Genomic DNA, 18,975 nt, shown 5'->3' with positions numbered 1-18,975 from the left:
ACAAATATGATAGACAAAGAATGCATTGATTGGAATCAAATGAATACAAACATATAAATATGAATATCCATATTTGCATTTTTCATATAATGTATTAAAAAAAAACCAGAGCTATTAACATAAAAAATGGAACAGAATGCTTTCACAAACAATTAAACAAAAAATACAAAACATTAGAAAAAATAGACCATAATGAATTCCATCACTCAATAGTTATTGTTTGAAATGACAGCAAAATTACTCTTACTTTGTGTACTTGATGGAGCTTTAAAAAAGCTCCATTCAATTCAAAATCCTACAAACACAGAGGAAATACACATTCTGTTATGGTTCTGTAAATACATTTACAATTTTAAAAATTACACATTATTATGACGGAATCTGTAATGAAAATGAATAAAAAGTAATGAAGATAGAAAATATTAAGCCAAATGTACAGGTGATTGATTCAAAGAAACGGGAAATTTAAAAACTTAAATAATGTTAATGAAAATTTTTTTTTAGAAAATGAATTTTATTTCATGTAATTGTACAAATGTTGCCATTTTAGGATAGATAGATTTTAGTTTATTTTTTAAAGATGACATCTTCCAGGTGACCTCCTCTTCTACGTAAACACTCACGAAGTCTCTTCGTTAAATTGTTCATGGTTTGACGTAACATCTCAACTGGAATTTCCGCAATTGCTTCTCGGATCTTTGGCCTCAGTTCTTCTGTTGTAGCAGGTCTACTGTGGAACACTTTGCTTTTAAGGTGACCCCACAAAAAGTAATCGCAAGCTGAGAGATAAGGAGATCTGGGAGGCCATCTAATGTCACCATTTCGTGAAATGACACGTTGTCTTAAACAATCGGCCTACAGCTGCCATCGATATTCGTGCAGTATGTGACGTTGCTCCGTCTTGTTGAAACCAGGCTGTGTTAAGAATTGATGGAAATCTCTTTTGTTGTTCCACAACAAAGGTTTCAAGCACGGCTACGTAACAAGCCGACGTCACTGTAATCGCAAGACCGTTGTCATCCTCAAAAAAATAAGGGCCTATAACACAGTAAGATGACATAGCATACCACACGGTCACTTTCTGGCTGTGGAACGGACGCTGGTGTAGCTGCGTAGGATTTTCTTGTGCCCAGTATCTGAAATTTTGCTTGTTAACAAATCCACTGAGGTGGAAATGCACTTCGTCTGACATCCACAGTTCGTGAACAAACTCTTTGTTATCATTTATCTTCTGAAGCATTACATTACAGAATTGTGCTCGCACAACTGCATCATTCGGTTTCAGTTCCTGGATGATCTGCAACTTGTATGGATGGTATTGCAAGTCCTTCACTAACATTCTTTGAACACTTGAACTATGCAATTGTAAAGATGCTGAGAGACGACGGATTGACCGATGTGGACTTCGTGTGACAGCATCTTGTAAAACTTGAACAATCTGTGGTGTACGGACAGTTCGCTCACGGCCTGGAGGTTTCTTTTTCTTTGCCGAATGAGTTTCCTCAAAATTAGATATCCATGTTTTAACTGCATGTGCTAATGGAACACGGTCGTGCCGTCCCAGATTAAAATGACGGCGAAATTCTCTACGTGCTCCCTCCACACTGTCATTGTTTTTATATAACGCTTTGATAGCAAATGCACGTTGTGCACCACTCCAAGGATCCATGACAACTAAATGGCAGGTTAGGTGAGAGAGGCTGGCGCCACTTATCAAGTGGTACCAATCGCCCATGGCTACCAACACAACTTTCAAAATTTCCCGTTTCTTTGATATAATGTTAACAGATGATTGGAGATGGAAAATTAAATAAAAATTAAAACAGCAATGATTAAGGTGCATTTAGTAGTAAAAAACAGTTACTAAGCAGTAAGTTAGAGTTACACTTGAGAAATTATCTTCTTAAATATGTTTAGAAACAATTTCACTCAATAAAAATAACATATGGATTATAAAATAGGCATCACAGACACCAAGAAAAAAAGAAAAAAAATACTACAGATATTTGAAATGTGAGAATAAGAAAAAATTAATAGAAGTAATAAGAAAGGTGGGACGATATCACAAGAGAATATGATCTAATCAAAACAGTGCTAGAAGGTTTAGAAGATTGTGCAAAAAGAGGGGCTAAAAAGGTTTAAAAATTATAAATGATCTAGATCGAAATGGGAACAATCAAGAACTCAAATTTAGCTGGAAAAAGAAGAGAATGGAGATGGAAATTAAGCAAAGTAGTTATTTTGCTTTGAGGGAGTTCCCTAAAGGCAAATAACATTGTATAATGTATCTTTAATTAAATCACACTCACATACTTTCAGAAGCACAATTTTTGTTTCAGCACCTTAATGTCCTTCAACATATACTTTTATCAGAAGAAAAAAGATTAATATTAAAACAAACTTTTCACATCATTAAAAGAAAATTTTAAATCAATTAATTATATAAAATTAATTGTCAAGATTAAAAAACAGTTAACACATTTTGACAGGTTCAAAAAAAAGATATTTCATTAGATTAGAATCATTTTAACTATTAAAATCATACACTAATGTTTTATTGAATTATAAAAAAGCAATGTTTTTTTTATAAATATTTGTAAACTGTCTTTCAACAAACTACAGTTCAATTATTATTTTCAACCTGATTCCTGAAAGAGTGCTGTTACCTAATCCCCAACAAGAAACATACAATGACAAATGGAACGATTAATATACTTAAAAATAATTACACCTTTAAATCTGTTAAAACTGGGTTTCTGTAACATAAAATAATCAGCTTTTATTGCCTTTATGCTGAACTACATAAAAAGGAAACATTTTAACCTTTCATCTAGAAGCTTCTGGCTTTAGTCAGAGTAGGACTTCTACATGCTCAAATATTCATAACTGTAATTGGGCATTAGCCTTCAGTTGGCAACTGACTGATTATCAAACAACTATCGATCAATGGATATATTTATCATCAGTTAAATAAATGATGATATAGAATTTCTCAATAACAGTAATTTAAAATGATAAAAAATACCTCTTATTAAGAATATAATCCCTTAAGAACTTTTCACCTTCATCAAGAGTGGGATCATTCCAGAAATCATGAAGATATTTCATATCTCCTTCAGCTGTTTTATCATCCAACTCATTTCTTTGACCTTTCAACCATTCTCTATAATCTTCATCTTCCTTTCTCTAAAGATTATATATAAATATATTACAACTCTTACAAGAAAAAATTTAATATATGCAGCTAAATTAAAGGAGTGAGATATAAAAAATTAAGCATACAAAATTAATATATTGTAGGTTAAGAGTTTAATTACATAAAAAAATTGTTTGGATAGAAAAATAGGGAGGAAATTCTTTACAGTCTGCTTTTGCAACATAAGCTAAAAATACTGGTACAAGGAATCCAGTAAGGAAAACAGATTTATGATGCAATATCCATTAGTTAAATTTTTTTAATAGTTCTAACAAATAAATTAAAATGTAGGTTTAGAAAAAACAAACTAAGATCTAACCATACAATAACAAAATCACAACTTTACACACATTTTTAAAAATACCATTGAAGAAATACTGAGAAAACAATGAAGTAAAATTATAGAATGCCATAAATAAATACTGGGATACCTTCTTTTTAAAAGCCATTTTGGAGTATTAAAGAGGTGCACAATACATAAGCTGAACTTTAATTACGAAGAGAATTTTATTAGTACATCGACTTATTTCTTTTTTCAGGCTTGTGATAGCAGCAGTAATCTCAAACCGCTATTACACATACATAAATTCCTTAGAATTAATATAGTCGTCATTAATGCCAGTATCCACACTATGGAAACAAACACCTGTTTTTTTTTCAAAATACTATCACTTAACCTCAACATAAGGCCTACATGATTCATCGAGATGACTCAAGTCATCTCAACAAATACTAATCATGTTTTTTAATTAAAGTCTGTTTCAACTTTGCCACCGATGTATACTTTGGAAACAGATACTGCTTGCATAATTTATTTATTTATAAGTAGCAGTCTGTTGGCAACAAAGAAATTTTCAATGTTTATGGACCAAGTGTTATGCATGAAGCTGATTTGAAAATAAGTGTTCTTTGTTTCAAAAAGGCAGAATGAATGTTCATGATGAAGAAAATGCTTAACCACATTGCTTTGTCTTAAGCAGCTGGTTAGTCCCATTGTGACCGGAGATAAGACTTGGGTATATTTCATCTACCAATGTTGAAAGAAAGTAGCAATTGATACTATGGCAGCATTCATCATATCCAATGCCCAAGAAGTTTAAAGAAAGCATTCAGATGGGAAGCTTATGGACAGGAGCAATAAAAGAATATTGCTTATAGAGTTTCTTAATCATTTATGTACTGTAAAACTTTTACAAAACTTTGGTGTGTTTTTTAGAATAAAAAATGTAGAAACTGCCTATGGGGATATGTTTACACACAATAATCCTCAACCACACTTTAAAACAAAAATGGCTCAAAATTAAAGTGACTTTACTGGGAAATCTTCAAACATCCAACATACACACCAGGCCTTGCACAAAGTGATTATTAACTTTTTCTCTATTTAAAACAATAGTTGCATCACAAAGGTCTGAAATGATGAGAAACTGAAAGATATAATAATTAGTTTAAAACATTGGTGGGGAAATTTTACAATGGCAGAATAGTAAATGTAGTAGAACTATAAGAAAAAATGGTCAAGTGAATAGTAACTGTGTGGAAAAATAAAACATATAATTATGTCAGTTTATTTTAATGTAACACAGTTTTTCTAAGTCACTCTATTATTTTGGATTCATATCAAAATGGCCTTTATTTAAAAAAAAAAAAAAAAGTCTCGTAATATTATTTAGTTTATACTAATTTTATGAGGAAACAATAATTGTAATAATAACTTAAGATTCATTACATTATTCTTTTATTCTACTACCAGAATAAAATTTCTTACAATCAACTTCAGAACTAAGTAAGTAGGTAGTAATTAAAATGATTTATGCATGCAATTATAGCCATATTATGGTCATACTTATAATTGAATAATTTTAATTATTTAATCACCATACTGAATTATTTTTTTAAATCAAAAATCTATGTTTAAGGTTTTTGCAAGCAGTTGAGACAAATACAGTTGAGACAAGTGGAAAGTACGGAAATGAACAGCAACTGTTTATACCCTTGGGAGCTGTGCTACTTATTACTTTTTTAACATTTTTTTTTGTAAGTAAAAGATGAATTTATATTTACAGATAACCTAAAGAAAATACAGCATTTTAATTTTGGCTCCAGCATATAAATTTATCTTGTTATTTAATTCTACTTTACGTCCTGAAATCTCAACTTAGACCCTATGATTTATGATAATTAACAAATAGAAATAATACTAATTTTATAGTAGGCGTGTTTTTAACAAAGATTTCTATCATGAAGATAAATAACATAAGCACTGAATATAAACTCATGGTGAGAAATCAATAAAAGAAAATTGTTCAGAAAACATTTACAATTTTTTTCTTTCTTATTCTATTCCAGTCTTCTTCCACTGTTTTTTATGTTTCTCCTTTCTTTTTTCTGTTTAGACTCTGAAACCACTATAAAGTATTATTCAGAGGATGAATGAGGATGATATGTATGAATGTAAATGAAGTGTAGTCTTTGTATAGTCCTCAGGCTGACCACTCCTGAGATGTGTGGTTAACTGAAACCCGCCAACAAAGAACACAGTATCCATATGATCTAGTATTCAAATCCATATAAAAATAACTGCCTTTACTAGGATTTGAACCTTAGAACTCTCAACTTCAAAATCAGCTAACTTTAAAGTTTTTATCTCTGTCCTGGGAGAAACTGATGGGAATGATTAACCATATAACTAATCTTCTGGGTTTCATTTCATTTAAATAAACTGAATATTTTTGAAGATACTGGAATAAACTTACAGAAATGGCATTTTTATAGATTTTTTATTTTAAGAAATATCATCTGACTATAAAATATTTTTTGAAGGTTCAAAATATTTGGAAAATGTTTTAAACTAGATGCATAAGACATTCTTACACTAAATTCTAATTTGTGCTAAAAATCATTACACTGACTACTTACCTTTTCACTTTTTGTTTTAGAATGTTCACGAAACAGTCCACCAATTTCAGCATCGCTTTCATCTGAATCATTATTTACTATGTTCTTAAAACTTTCTTTCAGCTCTTTTTCTTCTTCAACATAGGTTTTTTTCTTTAACCTCTTATCTGGAAATCTACTTGATTCATCTAAAATCAATGTATACCATAATACAATAATGGCATTAAAATTAAGAAAATAATGTAGTATTAATATGGCATTAATGCAGTAGAGTTTGTATTTATGTTACGTTTAACTGTAACCAATACAACGATCAATATTATTAAATATTGACCACTGTTGGGTTTAATGAGAATTGGCCACTAAACAAAAAATTATGCAATACATACCATTAATAAAGGCAGTTGCCTTTTTTTCAACTGTTAGTACTGTTCTGAAGCCTCTTGCTCCAGATACGCTTCATTAATACACTACACATATACTGCAAATGTTTTGACATATATTTCTGACGTAATTGTTAATAGAGGAAATCCCATAGTTAAGTATTTTTTGTATAAACTACTTATTATTAAATTCAAAATGGTTTTGTTGACATATATTTCTTAAAATAGTGATGATACTGTTAATAAATTTTGGGTTTTCTTGATTATTTCTTTATTTTTTTATTCTCTATTATTTTGATGAATCGATTTATATTTCATAAATTAGATTTACCTAATATGGCAGACCATCTAATAAACAATAAACATTCTATTTCTGATACTGAAACAAATTAATATTACAAAATTATACATTTATAAATATAAACAAAATTTCAATTTGATAAACCATCAGACAATATTTGAGGAATACATTATTATAAAAACAACAAAAGATAGCAGTATTCATGTAATATATTGTTTTCATTATAATATTACAGTAACGGTAACGAACATTACACTATGTGCATGGTTTATTTTAGTAACAGTATATTGTTAATTTTTTAAGATTTTTAATATCCTTTAATGTACAATTTAATAAAATGAATTCAATTATGACTGAGGATGCAGAATCCCGCTGAAGTACTATCATGATAAAATTAAGGTAAGATATGTATTATTTCAATATTCTGTTCTAGAAGGTTTATGTTAATAGAAATTAAATAAATATTTTCAGAATGATTCCAAATTGCATGGCAATCTCTTGGAAGATGAATCTATAGCCAAAAAAAGAAAAAAAGTTCATATCAACATTGGTAAGAAAATGGTTCATTAGAGAGTTTCGACTCGCGAAACATTTAGCCCTGCTTTCTGTTCCCTCTGTGAAATTAAACTGTACTAAAATTCTTGGGGTACAAATTGTAGGAATAAACTTTGGTACTTTTTGATCTAAGAGATTGAATAAAAGAGATCCCAGACCTCACTTAGGTTTTTAAGAAAAATGAGGTAAAACACAAAAACGTTTTGTTGAACAATATACCTTTTTAGGTTTGTAATAAAATAGCTTTGTTAATTACCAATAAACAAATAAAAGTTTCTAGTTAACTTTGTAGAGAATTTAATTCTGAGAAAATTGATGTAAATAATGTCTATCAAAATTAAACACTTACACTTAAAAACTAAAGCAGTAAGTCTTTTATCAACTGAATATAGAAATACAATGCTTGTTGCCTTTGTAACTCTTTTGCTGTACTGCTGTTTCAAATCGAGACAAACAAATTAAGAATACTTTTTAAAATGTTTGAGGATGTGAGAAATGTTTAAGTGAGAAATTAAACCAAACACACTATCAAGGATTATCAACTTTAACACCAACCAATTGCTTTACTTAACTAATTACAGAGGACAAAAAAAGATTTGGAACTGAGATAAAAATAGGTGAATTTAGAATGTATTTTTTATGCTGAATCTTTATCTTTTTTATGAAATCAATTTTTCTTCATCACCGTAAGATTTTTACTTATGACCCTTTAAAATATTGAGAAACTTCTTAAATAATAGAATACAAAAATAATAATAATAATAATTACAATTAAAATTCCTACCTTTGTTTTGCAGAATTTACGTTTACCTTAATTTATTTTTTCTTATTCTCCTTTTGTGTTCTGTGAAATCTTCTTTTTATCATCCAGCAGTAGTCACTCATCATAGATTCTTACCATCTGCCTTGATAACGTTGTTCCATCTGCAAAGTATCTTAGTGGAACCTTTCTCCTTGTTCGTCGCAGATGTCACCCATGTTTAAAGGGAAAAAATCCAAATGAGAATCTAAAAAATGAATTTTCAATGACATTCTGCAGCCTAAATTTTTAAAGTTCACTAAGAGTTCATTTATAAGCTGATCATGGTTTACAGCTCTTTTGTTTCCAGAAAATCAGTAAAGACATCTTTGAATGACTTCCATGCTGCTCTCTTTAGGATTCAGTTTGCTGACAAATATATTTTCATGAATTAATTTTCTTATTTGTGGTCCGATGAATATTCTTGCTTTCAATCTAGCTTCACTTAATTGTGAAAAAACCTCAGCTAAATATTTAAAGCAATCTCCATCTTTATCTAATGTTTTTACAAAATTCTTCATCAGGCCTAGTTTCATGTGTATAGGTGATAAAATAATATGATCTGTTTTGACAAGGGGAATATTGAAAAAATTTTCCTTTTCTGGGGTAAACTGATTTCTTTTTATTTACCAGTCTTTAACTGCATAGTATTTAGTTGTAGCCCAACTACCCCACAAACATAAAAACATATATCTTGTAAAGCCACTCTGGAGACAAGAAGAAGCCCTATCACTTTCACGTCAGAAATGATTCACCATGAGTGCTGATCATACTTAATAGCTTTTAAAATTTTTGACGTAATTTCATGTGTTGCTTTTATTCCTACAGCATGTGCTACCAGTATAGAATAAAACTTATTCAAATAATGTAACAACACTGTCTTTAAGCTTCTTTTTGATGAATCTATAAAAATAAATGCCAATCATGAATAACATATTCTACGTCTAGTTCAGACATTAGCCTCCTAACATCATGGCAGGAACAAATTATACATCTCTTCTAAAGTATTTCAGTAAATTTTCGTTTCGATTTCTAAATACTGAAATTTTAGTATGTTTAATAAATTCCATTCTTGAAGATGTGAACCTAGGAGTTCAGCATGTTGTTTTGACGAATACAAATCACGAATTTGGTTACTTATTTCTGCTTGTTTGATGAAGTGAGGTTCATTATTTGATTCTTCTGGAATGTAATTAATATCTACTGAAGTTGAGGATTCATCGGTTGAGCATTCTGGAGAATCAGAAATTTCTTTCCAAGAAGTTGGAGCAATCTGAATCGGTAAATCAGCACCATGAAGTACTACTGGTCTCATAGCTGAACGAACATTTGAGTATGTAATATTGCTTTTATTATTTGAATTGAAACTAGTAACATTTGCTAAGCAAAATTAGCAATCATAATTAGCATCATAATGATTAGTAGGCTTTTACCAGATCATTGATATGCCAAAAGGGAAATGCTCTTGTTTTCCTCTTAACCAATGGATTAGTTTAACTTAGCACTTGCATGGTATATGTGGAGCTCAGGATTTATCTGTCTCCCAAGGGGCAGCCAAAATAAAATTTGTAAGCAGTTTTCAGCAGATTTGATACTGGTTTTCATTTACTTTTTGTAATGAATTCTCCGCAAACATAACAAAAAATATTTAGAGAAGTTTTACAAGCCCGATTTTTATTCATTGTAAAATTCAAAATGTTTTAATGAATGAAAGTAAACTGAAATATTACAGAAATACTTAATTATAAAAATAGTTAAGTCTTAATTTATAAATACTTAATTAAGTATTTATAAATTAAGTATTTACTTAAAATACTTTGTAAAATTGCTTCACCATGAAGAGCAATAAAACACGGCGTAAAACACAAACACACACAACAAACCTTGATGTTCAATAAAATAATACCACCAAAAGTTGTTTGTCATAAAAATCTTTCACTAAATTTATGGCATCAATCTTTATGATAATGTACAATGAAACCACTACTACAACTAAAGAACACAGCAAGTCATACCAAGAACTGAATTCATATTGAAGTAACTGTACTCATCACGTTGAATTACTCATTACTTGACTCACTGACATGTCCATACATGTCTGGCTTGACATGAAATGACATCATTCGACTGTTATGTATCAAATATAGGTCTACAGCATGCATCACAATATCAGATGTAAATAAGAATATCTAATTTAAATCATATGTGAATAAGCAAACGTACTGACTTATTCGTATTGTTTGTTCCACTGATGGAACTAATAAATTTAAGGGGTTGTAACTTCAGAAGTTATCTGATGGGTTGTTTTGGAATATATTCAGATTCAGCATATAAAATACTATTTAGAACACCTACTCCCATTCAGTTTCAAATATGTTATGTTATGTAAACCAATGTTATTAATTTCGCTCATTAATTTATTCATCTGTACAATATATTATTTATATTATGAATATATACAATATATTCACCTTCATCACTAATTAATCCTCCATTCTCTAATAAATTTTTCTCATATTCCCTCAAGGTAAATGGAGTTTCAGTTTTCTTTTTGCGTTTTTCCTTAACTGCATTATCATCAATCTCTGGAATTTTCTCAAAAAATCTTGCATCTTTATCATAAATCTGTGGGTCCTTTTTTTTAAGACAGCTTAACGTTCTGAAGAATTTTTTTTCAAAATTTTCAGTCAATTCCTAAAAAAAAACCAAAAAACACTATTACAATAAGTTATGATACAATAACATATTTCTTAGCATATATCTGTTTTATTAAAAATTATTTATTTTATAATTTACTTAATATAATAAATAAATCAGCAATAAAAATTATACTTAACTTAAAGATAAAAGTATGATACATAAAAATTATTATCAAGAAGCAGTATTTATAATGACAGATAATATGATAAAAATGTCATGACCCATAATTCAATAAAAGTGATTACTAAAAAGAAGAGCCATTAATGCTCTATTAATGTATCTTTCATTTTAATGAAGTGTCACATGTTCTTAAATCAATACAACATAGGTACAACACAATACTTTTTGTACATAAAAGTATATTTATTTTAAATTTTTAGAAAAAAAATTCTCTAATCATTCTAAAAAAATTATTAACTTTTACAATCTTTTAAATAAATATATAACTGTATTGTAGTGCCTGATTTTTAGATTTTTGGAAAGGCATTTTTTATTGTAAATATTTTTTGTAATTCCTTATGCACTTTCAATTTGGAGATTCTGTTTCTATTACAGATTTGTCAACGTCATTCTAGTTATTTCTCCCAAATATTTGAATTCTTGAATCAGCTTAAAAAAAAAATTGGTTCAAAGTCATTATTCTGGTTATTTCTTCCAAATATTTGAATTCTTGAACCAGTTCAATTTGGCCTATTTCTATTCAAATGAATTTTTGAGGGTTTTTAATATTTGCCATAATTTTAATTTTTTCTGTAGCTATCTGGAGACTTGTTTTCACAGCTACCTTGTTAAAAATTTCAATTTGAACCTTTGCTGATTCAAGGTCATCAGAAAGTACTGGTAAGTCATCTACGAAAGCTAGACAGTTAATTTTGATTGTTGGTTTATATCCAATTTTTTTTTTTTGGCTTTGTTTTATGGTTCAGTAATTCTAGGTTCCACATTCTAATAATTTTTTCTAAGACAAAAATAAAAAGTTCAGTGATAATCCATCCCCCCGTCTTACACCAATGTTAATTTTAATAGGCTCAGAAAATTCTCCTCTAAATTCTAGTATTGAAAATGTTCAGGCTAAAATTTCTTTAATTTAATTTTTATTGTTCACAAATTCCAAAGTCTTTAATTATTTTTATAAAAGTTTCTCGATCTATGGAATCATAAGCTTTATTAAAATCTATGTAAAAAATCACTATAGTTTTGTTTGATGAATTTCTATGTTGAATTACTGATTTTAAATTGAAGATCTGCTCTGAACATGAGCATCCTTTTCGAAAACCTCCTTGATACTCTCCTAGATTTTTATCCAGTTTTACTTTAATTTTAGTTAATAATTATTTTTGGTTTCAAAAACTTAAAAATTTCTGCTTATAGAATCTTTGCCAGTTGCTATATTGATTTTGAGACTAAATTTATTTTGAGTAAATTTAATTTTTTCTTTTGTCAGTTGATCCCATTTTTCAAAGTTCAGCTTTTGAAAAATAAAAATTCTATTTTATTTCTTTTACTAAAATCTCATACTACACTTTCAACTATTTTTCTATTCAATTCCCACCAGCATGTGTCACTTAATCCAATGGTCAACAAACTTTTAGATCATCATACTTGGCTAATATTCCCTTTAACTGCTACACAGTTTATGTACTTCTACTTGTCATTCTTACGATTTTCACCAATCTCTTGCCATCCAAACATTTCTTCAATTTTTAAAAAGATACAAGTTACTTAAATCGAAATCCAAATATAAAGCAAATAATTATTCACTGAAATATATAAACAACCATAAACTAAAATGGTTATTAGTTTAAAACCATACAAAAGCCCTAAACCCTGCGATTAGGGAATTCTGCAATTATTTTTATAATTAAATATTTGTTTTGTAAGATGTTTATTGGCCATTCTAGAAAGGCCAATAAAGGTTCCTTGATCTATGGAATCATAAGCTTTATTAAAATCTATGGAAAATATCAATATATTTTTGTTTGATGAATTTCTATGTATATCCATACCAAATTTAACCAATAAATGATTTGGCACAGCAAATTCAGAATGTAGACATGTATTATTGTACAACAAACAAACACCTTAGTACGTCAATTCATTGCTGGTTTTGGATAGCATAGATCAATTTTTGGTGTGTTTTGATACGCTTGTGTACTAATTATTTCTTGTGTTATAGACAATCAACAGATACCAAATCAATCCTAAAAGACGATCAACTTACATTCTGATAAATTTTACAAGTACTTTTATGGTTTTTGGTGACTGAAGGTAATACCACTCAGTGACTGTTATTTTATCTGTACTTTATAACAATGATAAAAACCAAACATGTGTTCTCTGGCAAAAATCATATTACGAACATTCTTCAAAACAGTAAGACAAAAAAAAACCACCAACACACCATCCCATTTGTTTATGAAAATGTATAGTATCAAACACCTACAAATCTCATAAGATGATTTTACAAAAAGCTACTGTCAAAATCTGGAAAATCAGTTCCAAACCAAAGTTAATTTTTTCCATCATCAACTTATTCAAGTCATTGATAATGATCAATACTGCCTTCATTACAGTTCATTCTACACCTTCTGAAACATTTCACAATATTTTTTTTTCATTCATCAAATTAACACCATAACAACCTGCTGCTTATGAACTTCAGCTATTATCATACTTAAATGTCTAAAAAGGGTCATTACCCAAATCTGAGTGTTAATAGTAACAATGGTATTGTAACAAGACTGGTATAATGGACCTGAGTAATGGATTACTCCCAATTAAAAAGAAAGTAGTAGAAAATATAATAATGGGAAGAATCCAGAAAGGGACTAAAAGGAATCCTTTTTCTAAGGCTAACAGGTCTGTTTAACAATTGTTCTTTGTGATACTGTTCACTAACACACCTACGACAGATGTTCTATGAGAAGAATTACTGAGCCAGTTAGGAATGTATGGAAAAATGTCTCTAAAGATCATTCACATGCTTCAACTTTGGTCTGGTTCTGCAGGTAAAGAGGATAGGGGGTATAAATACACCAGGGAAGACAGGTTGAGTTCAGTTTTTGATGAAGCGATTATTACATGAGAAGTCTGAAGCGACATTGTGCGTGTTTGTACAACGTGTGAAGAGATGTCACAAGTATTCCATGAGGACAGTGGGAAATTGTTTAGTGAGTCACTATAGACAATTAGTAGTGAAAGGAGTAAAGTATTAAATTCATTCATAGACTATAGGGTAGTTTTATTTGTTAAAAAGGAAAGGTATTTGTAGTAAAAAACTTTAGACTAGTCTTATCTTCATAGAAATACAATACCAGTTATTAGGTGTAAATACTAGCGATCATGATAATGTCTTTTGTCAATGGGACTGAGTTCTGGTTTTTAATATTTAACTACCTGTACTTACTTTAAATTCTATTTTGTATGTAATTATTGCTTATTATTGTTGACAAATGTTGTCATTATTTGAACTTGTAATAACATTATATATACCAATATTGTATGAACACATGTTGAGTCATTGACAGCTGACAGAAGACTGGCTGTTCTAGCTGGTAGCCAGCATAAAGTAAAGCTTTGCTTTTAGCCTGGATGGAGCTGAGTGAGCTGTCAGGAGCTGTATGAGCCATATGGAGCTGTGTGCAGCTGTCCAAAAGACTCTTAAAAATTAAAAGTCCTTTAAAATAAAATTTAGTTCTCATTTAAATAACACAGTGTCTTAACTGTCATTATTGTTATTATTATTGTTTGTTGTTGTAGATTACTATTATTATTGCCATTTTTATTATTACTGATCTTTCTTATTTTATTTATCTTTTATATTACTGAAATAATAAATTTTAATTACGTAAACATTCTTAAAGTGTTAATCTCTCAATATCCATATCGAGCAGCGAACAACAGTATCTTATTCATTTTAAAGCTTTACAACTCATACATAAATGGCCACAAAGGCATGGCAAGAATTAGATTATAACAATGTAACCACGCACACTCCAGCATTCTAAATTGTCTAAAGCTAATTGGATAATTTTAAGGTATTTTCTAATATCTGATAATGATAGCTGATTATGTAATCTATATTAATCTGTATGTAGCCAGACACAGATTAAAACTACAAGAATGGAACTGAAAATATTCTGATATTACTTATTTATTTATTTAATAGCAACAACAGGCTGATATTTAATAACAGTCACTATGATGACAATGAATTTTGTAGCAAATGAAAAATGTGATAACTGACCACTGTGACATAGTTTACTTATAATAAATAATCTCAAGCTCATCAAAAATTTTGTTTCAAATTAACTTTATAATGTAAGAAAATCATTCAATAACATAAATAATAAAGATGATCTGAGTTACTACTCACACATGCATCTTCATCTTCTTCAGAACTAGTGGAACTTGATTCTTCTTCACTTTTAAGATCACCTACAGAAAAACAATGGAATAAAACATTAATGTTAATTAGTAATTAACTTTGAAGTCTTTATCTAATGAAAACTGGTGGTAAAAATAATAAAATACAATTAGGGTACTACAGAGAGAAAAATAAACAATTTTTTTTAAATAATGTAGGACTTAACTTATGTTGTAATGTTTTCAGCTCTATATTAATTGTTTGTTATCTTTCATTACATTGTACCATTGCTCTTGTACTGTGATTTTAACAAAATCATTACTGGGTGTTATTATTTTTTTATAGAAATTTAGAAAATGAGATGTCAATAAGGGGACAAGATTTATTTACAATGTGTTAATTTTCAATTGATCAAATGTAAGTGTTCAAAAAAACTTTAGTCTAGAATAAAGAACTTCATCTAATGAAGTAATAGTGTCACGAAAATAAATTTAAAAATGTAGAAAAATATAATTCATCTCTTTCATCAATTAAAGCATATTCAAAAAAAATTAAAATACTTCTTGTAATCATTGGATAAATTTTACAAACCAGTTGAATAATAAATCTGAATGTGAATAACGTATTACATTGTTTCCAGGACCACTGTGCAAAAATCTAGAGACGTGATTATGTAAATAACAGACTAATATGTCTAAGAAATTTTCTGGGCCTCTTCAAGTCCAACTTAAAAGCTGTACCACTCTTTAGGACAAAAAAATTTAAAGAAGATTGAACTTTTTCCTGTATTCATTCTTAACTTACATTGCACATTGAGAACTGACTTTAACTCTGCATATTGCATTATATGCATCTCCTAAACCGATAATATTTGCAACTAAGAGAAAAGAAACAGTTTGATAAAATGTTACTAATATGAAATAAGGATTCGGTAAAAATTTCATAAAGTTAAAACCTACCAGGTTATAATTTCACTTTCACAATAAAAGCAAATCAAACCTTCAAAATATTCACCATATTATCAAAAAGCTCTAAAAGTATGTGGCAGAATTATTCAAATATTACATTAGACAAACAGAGCACATCATCAAAGAAAGAACAAGCAAATAAGAACACAGCATATGTAACATAAAAAAAATTAAACAATAACATTCATTTTTATATTATGTTTAAATATCATATAAACTAACCTAGAAGCCGTATATAAAAAATGACAACTTTCATAACTGATCACAAGTGAATTGAAGTATATATAAAATTTCTAAGTTTAATATAATAATAAAATGGATCCTAACTGGTTATATCCAAATAGTATTTAAGGTGTCATAAATGAAATGATTGTAAGTAAATTTTCTGATGTGAGACACAATACTCCTAAAATCAATTGGGACAAACCAATTCCAAAAATTGTAAGCATCCCATTCTAAGCTCACCAGTCAAAATGAGAAGTGAAGAGGTTTTATGTTACCATATTAACAAAGTCTGATGCAATATGGCAAATCAGCACACACAAAACCCATCAAAGTGCAGACAATATTCAGCACTATAACTGACACTTTCATTCTGCCAATTCATGCAATTCTGACACTTTCATTTTACTTCCAATCTCACTAAAGAGATTGGAAGTAAACTGAGCACCAAGATCTTCTACTGTTATTAGCTGAAATCTTTTCTTACTCCTCAAAAAATATTTAAATTCAACCATTTGACCATATGAAGTAAAGTCTTGTTTTAACTTAACTCTTTGGCACCCAATGTGATGCAGTTATAATCAAAAGTGTTTTTAATTATGAAAATTTGCATAAAGACTCCTTGCTACTAGGGAAAATATGTTCAATGATTTTTCATAAAATTTTCCAATTCAAGATGGTAACCAATAGTGTTATTGGGAAGATTAAGTGCCAATTATTGACTTCTCACTATCTTTCTTGAGTGATCTTTAAATGTAATGAATATTAATAAGTTAATATACATTCTATTTAAAAGTCTAAAAAATAATAAAACAAACATGGGAGGATAGTGAAAATAAGAAATAACTCCTTGACAATCATCAGTCAGTCCTTCATTTCCTGGAAATAGTGCTTGTAATATAACTTATACTGTTGAATTATTTTCAGCACCAGGTAAACCTTTCATACTCAACTATGATAGTTCTATTTTGAACTTTATTTTAATATTCACTTTAATTCAATTCCATTTGCAAAGACCAATTTGTCAAATTCATTCAAAATGAGCGTGACCTACAAATCAGAGAACTACTACTTTAATAAGTTCAGCTAGCACTATATTCTAATACTAATCACCAATGATGTATGCTACCAATGTACAACTGAAAACCTTTTGATATGAACACATAACTTACATTTTATTTAAAATTTGGTTCAATTCATCTTAATAATAGATGTTTATACAGCATCACAATCACAAATTACTCATTAGTAAGTTGGTAGTAATAATGCTAGGTACTATAACAGTAATGCCCTGCTAGTACAAAGTCACATTTATCACTGAAATAAAATACTTCTAATTCTATAAAACTGTTTCTTTTTAAAAAGAAGATGCATTTGGATTACATAGTGGAATAAATTAACTGTATCAATTTTTAAAACATAATGTAATTGAAAATTTCACATTTTCTTAAGATGAAAAATAAGAATACGTTCAATTTTGGTTCATATGTTATTTTTGAACTACAAAATAAGCTGAAAATTAATTCAGTATGTAATATTGCTACCATCGATAAAAGCTACCTCCACTCACTAAAAACTGTCATTTTCATTAGTTTCAGATTACTATGCCCTTGAACATATACGTAAAAATTATAAAGTGGTATGAATTATGTGTATTATAAATATATATTAATTCATGTTATAATTAAAACGAATATGTATGAATATATATTACAAATTACAATATGTATGTAGAAATTAATATCAGCCAATGTATATTGTCAGAGAATAAGGCCCTTCAGTAGCTTTTCTTTGCAAGTAATGAAAAACAACAAAGCAGAAAAATACACAGCGAGTCTTTTCAAAGTTTAATGGTAATATTATTTGTAATAAGGTTCAAGATTTGCATGAGTGCATAGTAGTTTTGCCCATTCTTTCTTATTATTTCTTTACAGTTCTAATATATTTTTACAAAAAAAATACTTTTTGTAATATATTTCATTTTTGTGTTAACATAATATAAAAAGTGATACAATAAAACTTTTGTAACCTACAAATTCTATAAAAAGCCCAAAATTTATATAAACATCAAAAGAACGTAATTAGTCAAATTTACAAATTAAAAAGAAAAAAAAAATTGTAATTTTTTTTTTGTTTTTAAAAACAGCAACTAAATCATAATTCTATAGTTTTACCTTCGCCAGCACTAAATCCAACAAGTGAATGCATTTAAACTGACAATGAGAATAAATTAAACAAAAAGTTAACCTAACTTAATATTACACGTGACGATTTGTATTGAAATATTTAATATATATGTATTGTATTCTACATATGGTTGGATAATAAATCCTAGATCATATGGAAGCGCATGCCACAAATTTTCTCAAAAATCAACATTGCTATGAATGGGAACAGTCAAGTATCAGAGAGTGAAAACTCTGAAATTCCCAGTCACAAAAATCACTTCCTGAAATGTTTCTTATGTAGAAATAAGCACAGTAGTACCACTACGTAAATGTCTTTTGATTCCGGAAATTTGAATTACAGGAATTAATTAACTTTAATTTTTCAAATTCAAGAATTTTGACTTTAAAGCCTCCATATT

At 28.8% G+C, this 18,975-nt stretch overlaps 1 protein-coding gene across 1 annotated transcript in view; it reads right to left on the bottom strand.

The window, feature by feature from the left end:
* The window catches only part of LOC142322126 (protein KRI1 homolog), a 43,441-nt gene extending 24,589 nt beyond the window's left edge, over positions 1-18,852 (bottom strand). Inside the window, exons 1-5 of the mRNA XM_075360840.1 lie at positions 18,563-18,852; positions 15,208-15,269; positions 10,604-10,826; positions 6,116-6,282; positions 3,026-3,186 (exon numbers count right to left, since the gene is read on the bottom strand). Coding sequence (XP_075216955.1) covers positions 3,026-3,186; positions 6,116-6,282; positions 10,604-10,826; positions 15,208-15,269; positions 18,563-18,596 — 647 coding nt within the window. The 5' untranslated portion in view covers positions 18,597-18,852. The remainder of the gene's footprint in view (positions 1-3,025; positions 3,187-6,115; positions 6,283-10,603; positions 10,827-15,207; positions 15,270-18,562) is intronic.
* Between the last annotated feature and the right edge of the window lie 123 nt (positions 18,853-18,975).

This window comes from Lycorma delicatula, chromosome 3 (assembly GCF_047948215.1).
Source record: "Lycorma delicatula isolate Av1 chromosome 3, ASM4794821v1, whole genome shotgun sequence".
Classification (NCBI taxonomy): Eukaryota; Metazoa; Arthropoda; class Insecta; order Hemiptera; family Fulgoridae; genus Lycorma; species Lycorma delicatula.
Note: the sequence above shows the minus strand (reverse complement) of the source record. Positions and strands in the feature narration are given on the sequence as shown.